Source organism: Lithobates pipiens, unplaced genomic scaffold (genome assembly GCF_037356315.1).
Source record: "Lithobates pipiens isolate NorthernLeopardFrog02 unplaced genomic scaffold, aLitPip1_a1.2 Scaffold_22, whole genome shotgun sequence".
NCBI lineage: Eukaryota > Metazoa > Chordata > Amphibia > Anura > Ranidae > Lithobates > Lithobates pipiens.
In genome coordinates this window covers 180,324,041-180,336,772 of record NW_027507784.1, presented here as the reverse complement: position 1 = coordinate 180,336,772, position 12,732 = coordinate 180,324,041, and the positions used below count along the sequence as shown (strand labels likewise).

The following is a 12,732-nucleotide window of genomic DNA, read 5'->3' as shown; positions in this document are numbered from 1 at the left end:
ATAAAATGAATCCCTACCTGAAACATTTTTTGTTGTTGAAATAATATACCAAGAGGCTTAATCCATTCACAGTGGCAACATATTCACCCTTCATAGAAAAAAAGTAATACAATTTATAGGTATATAGTATTTTAGTAAAATTGTGTGGTATGCTATGGTACATAGTTTAGCACAGCACTTATTATTGTATAAACGTTTTCATGCTGAGAATACATATGGTAGTTGTAAAACAAGTACTGCAACTTAACCAGGTTTTTAGTGTAAAGATGGTTAAACTGATTAAAGTAACTTATCGTCAACTCTTTTTTCATGGAAATATTTAGTGGAAAATTGTCTTGCTCTCTGCTGTCATTTTTGCTACCAAGCTGAAAATTTTGGTTTGTACTGTATATCCAGCAAAAGGTCAACTGGCCAGGATAGAAATATGATCTTTAAAAAGGTTGTGCTTCCACACAGTTATCCTTCTACTTCACTCTATAGAAAATCACTGATCCAGAGCATGTACAGTGTGGAGTATATGAATGTGCAAATAATCAGTAATTAGATAGTAAAACCAGAATCAGTATGACAATCTTGGAGCAAAAATGTACTTGTTTCAAGGGCGAATGGGAAGAGTCTATTTTGAAAGCTAGTTTCGTTTTTTAGGTTTTAGATAGTAGGAGGCAATGTGTTAGGGTCAGCTTAAAGAGGAAGTAAACCCTAATGGGTTTACTTCCTCTTCGATTCCCTGCAAAGGTAAAGCATAAACGACTTTAGGACAGGCATAAAGGACAGAGAAGTCACTGCTGTCCCCTGTAGTCCGGAGCCTCCATCTTCTTGGTGGGTTTCGCTGCTCCGGCGCTCTCATTCGTCAGGGCCGTGATGGGCATGCGCACGGGAGCCACCACTCGCGGCATATCGCCGTTAACTGCTGCACGCTCAGTGCGCCTGCACGCCGCTGTCTACGGCGCATGCACCATAGACAGTGGTGCCTGTCTTTCGGTTTAGGAGATATTTCTTGGACCTACAGGTAAGCTGTAATCTAGGCTTACCTGTAGGTCAAAGTAGGTTTGTAAGGGTTTACAACCACTTTAAGGGTAAAAGGACACAAAATACTTTTTTTTATGATAAAAAGCTGCCACACAAATGCCCGGTAAAACCATAGACCTCTTATGAAATTCAAACAGGATTTGACCAAGTTAGACTATACTGCTGCATATGCAGAATAACAAAAGCAGACATGATGTCATTAATAATAGAAAATATAATCCATGCAAAAACAAAAAAAAAAAAAAAAAAAAAAACACCAGAGACTGATACTGCAATAGAGAAAATCAACAATTTATACAAGGTAATTCAACACTCACCTCTCTTCCAACTGCTGTACATTTTGGTGATTTACTAATATCCTCAAATATTACTGACATTTCTTTGGCTTCACATTCATGTTCTGCTGATTTTGGTAACTTTATAGAAACCAGCTGAAAAGAATCTAAAGAGAAAAAAAAATTTCATCAAGCAAAATAAAAAATTGGATTACTTAGGTTCTGTAAACAATGATCTTTTTGGCATGGTTATGCCCACAGCTTGACCAATCTTATGTCGGGAGAAGCAATAGAGAACATCAAGCCATCATTATCAACACTGTAGACAGCATTTCATCTGCCATATCTCATCACTACACACCCCAATTGCAAAAGTATAGTACACACTTTTAGAATATTTGTGCATTTCCAAGTCCCACGGGCCCAATGTCTGCCAGGACCCACCAAGCGTTTGGTACTCTGGCCGGATGATAGTTTGCCTATGTAAACAAGGCAGACTATCATTCTGTGACTACAGAGGACATGGATCCTGTGTTTCTGTGAAGCAGGAACACTGATCCATGTTTTTAAATAGTAAAAGCAACTCCCCCACAGTTGGTAAACACTCCCTAAGAACACAGTTAACCCTTTGATTGTCCCCGATGTTAACACCTTCCCTGCCAGTGTCATTAGCATATTATTAGCACTGATCGCTGCATTGGTGTCACTGGTGCCCAAAAAGTGTCAGTTAGGTGTCCGATTTGTCCGCTGCAATATTGCAGTCCTGCTATAAGTCGCTGATCTCCGCAATTACTTGTAAAAGTGAAGTGGTTAAATCAAGGGACAGGTAGTGTCCAAAAACGGAAGTATGGAAGGCAGTGGGTCAGAGATCTGCATATTTTAGCATCCTCTTTTTTTTTTTAAAGGCTTTTAGGGAACTCAGGAAGATACTAAAATGTATGCAAGCACAACAGATTAACTGCATTTGGTTTACATTTTGGGGGTTGTAAGCAAGTTAATACTTTACTAGAAATCCATACGGAAAGAAATATGCATCTAACCATGTAAGAATACTTAGCTATGTCATCCAAGGAGCTATACTACTGAAATTACATTTTATAAAAAGAATCTTTGTCATTCTTAACCAAATTATAATAAATTGTATAGCCATAAAAATAAAAAACAACATGTACAAGAGGCAACAAACCTGAAGCTTCACTGTTATTCTTCGGTACAATTGTGTACACATGGTCTTCTTTGATTTTAGTATAAAACCCAAACAGTTGGACATCTATTAAATAATTCTGAAAAAGGTAAAAAAATAAAAAATAAAAAAAAAACACCAGTGACAAGAAAAAGACAAGTAAAAACAGAACTGTAATTCGCCGCCCCTGGGTTGGGTGGGCGTACCATTCCATCTATACGACTCATGCTAGGGGTGTCTCATTATTGATAGCCAAATCGGTACATTTTGAACTCTGTGAACTCCTAACTGATCCCCACAGTCGGTATGTATTTCTTCATGCTAAGCTCTACGGTGAACCGTTCCTTCTCATGGCTTTCTACATACCTCCTCCCTTTAGTGTAACAGTGCTCCTAGTTGACTTTACCTTCATGTCCCATAACCCCACGATACCGGCGATCTGGTTAGGCGACTTTAACACTATGTCCAGCCTTGGATAGACTACAGACGTCGCAGGCAACAGTAGCCAGTGCTGATACGACCAAATTCTCTAAACTGATCTCCACCTTTCACCTTGTAGACACATGGAGGCACAACTCCCCGTACACTCGAGCCTATTCCTGTTTCTCTCCTACTCACAACTCTATGTCCCGCATAGATTTCATTCTTGTATCCCACACCCTAGCTCCACGGATCCTGGAAACAGCGTTTTGCCCCAGGTTACTATCCGACCACAGTCCATACTGGACCACCCTTAGCATCCCTATTGATAAACCACCAAGGCCATGGCGATTGAACCCGTTCTGGCTCTCACTGCTTCCAGAGGATGATGGGCTCATCACCCAATGAAAGAAATACTTCTTGGAAAATGATCACACAGCATCTGTTGCTGCAATATGGGCTTCATTTAAAATGTACGCCCGTACTACCCTGATCTCACACAAACAAAATCAAAACAGATTCCGCTGGAGTGTTCGACAGGGCAATAGCGGAGCTAGTCTCCACTGAACAGGAATACGCGGCCAATCCCAGCCCAGCGACAGCAGCCCAGCTTCAAACGCAGACTAGAGTGGTGACTCAACTCCATATACAAAAGCTCTTCTTTACTAAGCAGAAACTCTTTGAATATGGTGAAAAGGCAGGCAAGCTCCTCGCTTACCTAGTGCATAGCGAAGACAGGCCCCCCGTTGTCATTACCCTACATGGCCCGGGGGGTTAGAGTCATGCAGTGTTACCTCTCAGTTCAGAGAGTTTTTTGTGGATCTATATAAAACAACAGTGACAGACCTGACAGACGACCACTTTCCTTCACAGCATTACCTTCCCCCAGTTGACGAAAGAACAAAAAAGATTCACTTGAGGCACCCCTTACCACGGAAGAAATAGACGCCGTGATCTCCAGCTTTGCTAGATCCAAATCCCCTGGATCTGATGGACTCCCTGTTGAATTTTACTCCCAATTTAGAGAATTACTAACTCCCAAACTGCTTGCACTATTCAATCACCTATTTGAAACCTTCACCCTGCCCCCCTCCATGCAGGAAGCGACAATAGTCCTCATCCCCAAACCTGGGAAGGACCCAGGTTACCCCGAATCATATCGTCCTATTTCTCTACTGCAAGTAGATATAAAAATACTAGCTAAAGTACTGTCCCTTCGATTGAACCAAGTCATTCTGTCCCTCACACATGTAGATCAAGCAGACTTTATGCCAGGCCGCAACACATCCTTTAATCTACGCAAACTGTATATTAACCTCCAGGCTACGTACGCAGAAGTTGGGTCACGGGTGGTGGTGACACGGCAAAGGCGTTCGACTCGGTGGAATGGAGTTATCTCTGGAGCTGCTTGGAGGGATATGGCTTTGGACCAAGTTTCATTAAGTGGGTTCAACTGCTGTATTAGACGCCCACGGCCGGGTGGTGGCCAATGGCTGGCCGTCTCAAATGTTTGACCTCAGCAGAGGCACGAGACAAGGCTGCCCTCTTTCACCACTATTATACGCCCTGGCCGCGGAACCCTTGGCCATATCCATCCGAGCTAACCCGGAGATCAGGGGACTGAACCATGGCGCCCTGACCGAAAAGATCAGCATGTATGCTGACGACACACTGCTATACCTGGCGGACTCGGGCCCCTCTCTGCAGGCGGCTCTTCAGACAATCAAGAGATTTGGGACCTTTTCTGGGTTAAAAATTAATTGGGGGAAGTCCCAAATTCTTCCACTTGACAGCTTCCCACCGACTGAATTTCAGGACAGTCTGCCATTACAACGAGTCAGTGTCATTAAGTATCTGGGGGTGTGTGTCTCCAGATCACCGGTGGACTATACACATTTAAATTTAAGCCCTCTAATTTCCCACATTCAATCCAAACTGCGGGCCTGGGCCTGTCTGCCGCTGGGGGATTTGGGGGTCGGATAAATCTTATTAAAATGGTCCTTTTACCCAAGATACTCTATATCCTCTGGCACTCCCTGGTGTACTTACCCCTGAAGCATTTTAAGTCCCTTGAGGCCCTGCTCAAACCCTTTGTGTGGGGAACCAACAGACACAAATTAGCTTGGCAGGCGCTTAAAAGCCCCACGGACCTAGGGGGCACTGCCCTGCCCGATTTTAATCTCTATTATATCGCATCACAATTATCCCAACTGTATCATATTGACAAGACAGACAGGGAGCGGTTTCTCCAACTACTCTGCCCGAGATGGGCTCGACGCACTGGAGACTCAATTTACGCGCTGGCGATGGGCTCTAGCGGTGCGGGTCAGGGGGACAACAGACAGACCTTGCTATACCATTACAGACGTATTTGGGACTTAGCTTCCGCCAAGCTAGGGATACCACTCTATAATGATTATACTCCATTGTGGTATAATAAAACTTTGTCGGAATTTCTAAGACTTCCCGATACAGACCTTTGGTTTACATATGGTATTCTCTATATGCAGCAATTGTTTGTCGACAGAACCTGTAAAAAACTTTTGCCACGCTTAGCGCAGAATTTTCACTTCCCAGATCCATGCTCTTTCGGTTTCTACAGATGAGACATGTGGCTCGTGCTCAGTTTTTGGAATCCGCACCACAGTCTACCCCTAATGCACTTATGGCCATAATCAAGAGCTATGATCCCCGTAAATTAACCTCGTCCTTCTACGACATGCTTACTACCCCAATTTCCACCAAATTGGCATACAAACTCAAACCTCGTTGGGAAAGGGTGATAGGCCCTCTGGAGGATGTGGAATGGGAGGAGTCTTTGGAATCCTGTAAGGCTGTCTCACCCAAACTTACTGACAGACTGACTCAAATTTATATTATCCACCAGGCATATCTCACCCCCCTGCAGGTTGCCACTTGCCAGATATAGAAACTCTCAATCTACCCTCTGTCAGATGTGTGGGAAGGAGGTGGGTACATTCTTTCATTTAATATGGTCGTGTCCCAAAATACAAGGCCTCTGGGCGCAAGTTGTCACCTTTCTACATGATCACATGGGCTCTCCGGTCACATTGGACCCAAAACAATGCTTACTTGGGGTGTTTACAGATACCACAGACAAATACACAAAGACATTCCTGCATGAGACATTGTTCACAGTGCGGAAAGTTATTGCCCGAAATTGGACGCGTCCCATACCCCCTGGGCTGGTGGAGTGGAAGGTGGAGGTCAATAATAATTTACCATATAAAAAGGGTTATGTATATTAACAGAGAATGCCCGACCAAGTATGACAAAATATGGGATCGTTGGTTACGAGACCCCGACACCTGCATGTAAGGAACCTTGAATCTATGTTGCCAGATGAGTAGTTTGCCCCTCACTGGGAGTATAGCCAGAAGTCAGGAAGACCCATATGGCTGGCACCGGTTATCACCCTATACCTACTCTTGTCCTCTTTTACATACGCTGTTACTCGAGACTCTGGTTTTGAAATTTCTGTACTTTACTCACTGTACACTCTTCTGATATTAGTGACACGTAGGATATATGTAAACGCTTCTACCCTGTTTTTTTATATATATATATATATATATATATATATATATATATATATATATATATATATATATATATATATATATATATATGTATATAAAGTTAGTTAGAATAAGGAGGGGGAGGGGTGGAAGTAGTAAGGGGATAAAAAAAGAAAAAATAATTATAAAATAAATATAAAGACATTTGAGAGATGTACTTATAAGCTGTTGTACCTTACCTCGCAATTGTACTTATTGTGCTCTTGGTGCCTGTAAATTTTTGTTTGTTATACCTCAATAAAAACTTTTGTTTAAAAAAAAAAAAAACAGAACTGTAAAATAAATTTACCTTTATTAGTATACCATCCATGAAGTCCCATAATTTAATAGTACCATCCAAAGAACAGGAGTAAAGCTGAGAAATACAAATAATATATTTTCATTAAGATTGTACAACAAAAAAACATCCAAAGACATTGGTGCTTGTTACATTATGGTGTCTAAAGAGCAACCATTTTATGCTTCTCAGGCTGTACCAGAAAAATACAAATGCTAGACTAAAATGAAAAAATCCAGGTTGAATTTATCCTTTATGATACAGTATCCACCATAAAATCATAAGCAACCCCATACAATATGTTCTTAAAATAAAAATGCATAATCATGGAAGACATAGAAGGGGACAGATATTGCAAACTGTGTCTGACTTTCTCACTATACTTTGCCAGACGGGAGATACTGCTGAAATGGAAGTCGGAGAAACCCCCTACTCACACTTCTTGGCAAAGCTCTGTGAACTCAGTGCTGCCCCTATACAGACTCACACATCAAAGCAGATAATGCCTGGGGAAGTTTGATAAAGTGTAGTCCACATGGATAGATGCTTGTGGTTAAAATCTGGGCTCTCTCCCCTCCCCCCCAGTACTGATGGATGGATCATCCTCTGGTGGTCGCCCCCTCCTATTTTTTTTCACACTACCCGTTCTTACTTGACTGCTATGTCCGAGGGTATATGAGAGTTGCAGTGATAATGGTTGGGAATACTTACTAAAGATGGATAGGGGTTTGACACACCTGGGATTATTATTGTCAGATGGGAGGCGACTCCCTGTAGGAAAGTGAACTATTGAAGCCTATACCTGTATGCTATTCTAATACTACAAACTGATTGTACTGTAATGCTGAATTGTCTAATAAAATTCTCTTTAAAAAAAAAAAATCATAAATCAGAACGTAATTGGAAACCAGATAACTGAAAAGGAAATTCATCATCCAAACACTGAAAGAATATACAAACCTCATTCAAGTTTTTGGTGGAACTTGAGCATGAAACTGGAGTGCATAACCACTTTGGCACTAGGTATTTTTGTTTTCTTAATTTTTTTGCACACATGTAAAAATTTACATTTTTGGCTATAAAATCACTTAACCCCAAAAACATTATATATTTTCTAAAAGCAGAGGCCTTGTAGAATACAGGGACAGTAGTCAGAATTTTTTTTTTATGTTTCACAATATTTGTGCAACTGTTTATATAAACACAAATACCCAATTTTTTGGTAAACTGGAAAAAAAAAAGCCATTACTACTCATCAGTTTGAAGTTAACCACAAGCTATGGCATTAGAATTACTTGCTCTCAATCTGACGCTTGCGAGGATACCTCACATGTGTAGTGCAATCATGGTTTACATTCAAATGCGCACCCTGGGCTGTGCTTTAAATTCTTTTTTATTAGTTTTCCATAGAAAATACATTACGATTACGTAACTTTTCACATTCAACATATCACAGATCCTTTGTTTTTAATTAACATTTAACTTCACTGCTATCATTGGGGACCCTTGTGCGATAGCATTGAGCAGGTGACATGTGCTCTGTGTTTAGACCCCATTGTCTCCCCTGCACGTCAAAGCATGTAACCGAGCACAGATCTTGGCTTTGAAACGGGAAGTGACAAAATCATTGTCGCTTCTGGTTTCACTCCATGCAGGGATGATCGAGGAACAGAAGTTGTTCAGTCTCCTCCCGCTCGCCATCCTAAAACCGGGGGATGTTGTCCGGGGGTTCCAGTAAGAGCGGGAGAGCCCAGGAACCAAACAAAGGGGGGAGACAGTGCCGCACACACACTGTGAAAGTGATCTGCAGCTATAGAGTGGCTGGGTCACTTTCACTTTTTTTGCTGGGAGCCAGTTGAGGAAAACAGGCACACGCTGATGGCTGCTATTGTAGCAATTTGCTTGTGCTTAACCCTGTACTTTTTGGATGTACCACATAAGTCCAAAGAGCTGAAGTAGTTAAAGTGGAACTAAACCCTCCAAACATTTACCTACCTAGAAAGCTGCCATTCTAGCCTCTGTTTGAGCTGCTGTTGCCATGGTGTGATCAGTTATGACACCAGCCATTCATTGGTCTGACAGTATTTATATTATTTATCTCAGCCTTATTGGTTACCTGCAGGTGATTCTTTGGGTTCAGCTCAATTCCAGTAACCAGAGCAGTATGGCCCTGTAGTACATGAATGCATTCCTGTGTGGAAGTGCTAAAGACTTTGATGAAGTCCCCAGAGACACAGATGAGAAACCTGTAAGAAGGAAAAAAAAAAGGAACATAGCACATTAACTGCAGTTGGTAAAAGTGCACAGAAACAACAACTCATGCCCGCCTGAAATTCTGTGTCTTTTTACAACTGTCAATGTTTTACATTTTTTTTTTTTTTTTTAATACAAATCAAAAGCTATCTCCTCTTTCTGATATTTTACTGCAAAAATAGTTCAGCTAATTTAACTTAAAGTGACATTAAAGGTTTTTTAAATTAACCAGTTCAATACCCGTCCTGTCAAAGGAGAGGAGACCGATCATGTGACCCTAGTACAGAGGAACACCGATTGGTCTCCTCCCCTTGTAGTTAGAATCACTCCCTAGGACACACAGTTAACCCTTTGATCACTCCCTAATGTTAACCCTTTCCCTGCCAGTTACAGTTATACAGTAATCAATGCATTTTTATAGCATGGATCGCTGTATAAATGCCAATGGTCCCAAAATGGTGTCAAAAGTATCCAATGTGTCCGCCGCAATATCGTAGTCACGATAAAAATCGTAGATCGCTGACATTACTAGTAACAAAATAAAATAAAATAATAATATATATTTATTAATAATAATGCCATAAAAATATCCCCTATTTTGCGCAAATCAATACACGCTTATTGTGATTTCTTTTATTAAAAATATGTAAGGAATACACATCTGCCTCAACTGAGGCTTTTTGAAACGTATCGCTCTTTTGTTTATAGCGCAAAAAAATAAATAAATAACGCAGCTGTAAACAAATACCATCAAAAGAAAGCTCTATTTGTGGAGAAAAAAAAAAGATAAAAATGTAATTTGGGTACAGCACCGCATGACCGTGCAATTGTCAATCAAAGTTCGACAGATGGGTGAAAATGCCCTGTACTGAATTGGTTAAAAGAAAAGAGTATACTTGCAATGATGTTACACCAAGCGGTCCATTATCTTCGCTGCGCTGCCTGCCCCCTCTTTTGAGTACCCCCAGGCAAGCTGTATACTAAGGGGCACCTGATCAGGCATGCTCTTAAAGCGAAGGTCCACCCTAAAGTGGACTTTCCGCTCATTGGAATCCTCCCCCCCTCCGGCGCCACAATTGGCACCTTTGAGGGGGGATTGGGGTGCAGGTACCTGTACAGTACAGGTATCTGCACCCACTTCCGGGATGGCTCTCTGCAGAAAGGGGCGTAGATTACGCCCCTTTCCGAAAGTCCCCCGCTGCCTTCTGGGAAACACACAGATCCCAGAGGCAGCGGGTCCATCCTTATTGCGCAGCGCGACTCGCACATGCGCAGTAGGGAACCGGGAAATGAAGCCGAAAGGCTCCACTTCCTGATTCCCATACTCAAGATGGCGGCGACAGCACCCGAGAGACGATCGAGAGATCGGCTTCGGGTGCCGACATCGCGGGCGCGCTGGACAGGCAAGTGTCCCTATTTTAAAAGTCAGCAGCTGCAGTATTTGTAGCTGCTGGCTTTTAAAAAAAAAAAAAAAAAAAAAAAAAAAAAAAAACACGGACTCCCGGCGGACTCCCTCTTTAAGCCGGACTTTCTGCATGCAAGCCACACCCCCACTTCCTCCTCACAGGAGTTTGCTTAACTGCAGCAGGGACCTATGGCTCCTGCTGTCCTCAGTGCCTCCTGTGGAGGCATGAAGAGTGAAGCAAAAGGTTTGCATTAATGCTGTAACCAGCAATTGTTCAGCTCTTCCCCTCATGGAAAAGATCAAATTTACACTTCTGCCATGGGCCTATTGATTCAGTAACAAACTTGCCATAACTTGGTAACAAAGTAATATACACAGATTTCTTTTTGTCAGCATTGTCTTACAAGATTTTATAAGAAACAGCAAAATGCTGCTGTTGCATTGTATTTCTTAACCCCTTGTCGACATCTTCTGCTGGTCCTTTAGGGAAGTCTGAATGATGGAAGACGGCGGCAGAGTTCTCAATCATGTGATCGCTATGACTGGCTGTCCAATCCCACCACCATCTTGTATTTAATAGTGACTGAGAGCTGTCAGTGTGCTGGGAATGACCAGTGAGTGCGCTCTCAGCGCACAGCAACCGTGCACTACGGAAGCATGTGTGGCACGTGGGTTATGAGGCCCCACCCCTTCACTGTCGCCCATATACATTGGGCAGTCAACAAGAGGTCTGACCGCCTGTCAAAATCTGCAACTTGAGCTACAAATTGTGCACAGCAAAGCATCACACCCACGGCGTGTGTACAGATCTGTCAGGCTGTAACGTTAATATTTAGGGGCGTGGCCAGGGAGGCAGTAAAATTATGTCTGTTTTTATCACCCCTCAGGCCAACATGAGTGTTGCCTAGAGAGATTTTTTAGACACTGTAGTTTGCGGTTGTGCCACGGGCATACGCATTTTTAAAGCATGACGTTTGACATATTTTTACTCAAACATCTTTTATGTTTTACTAAAAAAATTTTAAAAATGGGCATTGTGTAGTGCTTGTGTGCACTAATATTCATTAAAGAAAAAAAAGTGTTTAATTAAAAACTTCTGTGTAAATAAAATAAAAATAAAAAATTGCAACACCCACCATTTTATTCTCTAGAGCCTCTGCTAAACACACACACACACACATATATAAAAATAATGATGTGACCTAACACAACCTGATTGTAGCAAGCCTCCATCCCTGATATGTTTTAAACAACAGAAAGAAAGCAATGGGACATTGTGTGAGGCAGATGAGGTCACTGAATGGATACCTTATTCAAATCATTTATAAAATTAGTGTGACACTCTCTATAACGTGATTTGTTATTAATAAATAATTGTTTTTAATGATTTTAATAAGGCATCAATTCAGTGACCTGCCTCACACAATGTCCCATTGCTTTCTTCTTTCGGTTGTTATTATAATGATTGGGGGTTCTAGGTACATTTTTAACAAAACAGAAATGTAGATATTTACATATATGAGAAGTGTCAGAACTGGCCTGGAGCTGAAGTGGTTAAACATATTCATACAACTTGAAGCACTGGCAGAAATGCCATCACTGTGCACCCAAAAAGAAACTGTCACCTACCAAACTAATACAAATAGCCGTGCAGAACATGAGCCTGGAGTATCAGCTTCCACTTACTTGGCATCAGCAGAGAACACGGCTCTCCGGTTATTAATCCTGCTCCCCCCACATCGAACAACACGAACTTCTTCCCCCTCCATCACTCAGCTGTACAGTCCCCACACAACGCACATGTGTCTCCCAGGGAGAACAGGAAGCCACAGACAGCCGGAAACACCATAGAGTACAGCCGGAGAGCGAGAGTCTCCACACAGACATTCTTACGTCTACGTACTCGTCTCCGCCACTAGAGTGCACACTCCCGGGATTTGGGGGTGACAGACTGGTGACTTGGAGGTCAAAATAGCTAACACTGTGCTGTCATATTCCATCACAATGTAATAGAATGTGCTTTTCCTTTGTATCCTGCAACAGCAATATACATTGTTTATTATTATAATAAATAAAAAGCAAGTATGTCACTTAGTACTAATTGTAAGCGATATTGGTATTGCGTATAAAAGGTTCAATGTATTTCTGCACACGTCTAATATTTATTCATAGAGTTCGTGAGACAATTGTCACTTTCAATGTCGCAAGGGTCACATTTCACTGTCATTTTCACTTTATCCCAGCATGCCAGATACCCAGAAATAGGCAGTAGTCGCCCATCCGCAGTACAT

At 41.8% G+C, this 12,732-nt stretch overlaps 1 protein-coding gene across 1 annotated transcript in view; it reads right to left on the bottom strand.

Annotated features, from left to right (window-relative positions):
- WDR75 (WD repeat domain 75) overlaps nucleotides 1-12,292 on the bottom strand; it is a 125,803-nt gene extending 113,511 nt beyond the window's left edge. Inside the window, exons 1-6 of the mRNA XM_077448699.1 lie at nucleotides 12,128-12,292; nucleotides 8,900-9,029; nucleotides 6,796-6,861; nucleotides 2,491-2,587; nucleotides 1,347-1,471; nucleotides 18-88 (exon numbers count right to left, since the gene is read on the bottom strand). Coding sequence (XP_077304825.1) covers nucleotides 18-88; nucleotides 1,347-1,471; nucleotides 2,491-2,587; nucleotides 6,796-6,861; nucleotides 8,900-9,029; nucleotides 12,128-12,210 — 572 coding nt within the window. The 5' untranslated portion in view covers nucleotides 12,211-12,292. The remainder of the gene's footprint in view (nucleotides 1-17; nucleotides 89-1,346; nucleotides 1,472-2,490; nucleotides 2,588-6,795; nucleotides 6,862-8,899; nucleotides 9,030-12,127) is intronic.
- Nucleotides 12,293-12,732: the final 440 nt, after the last annotated feature.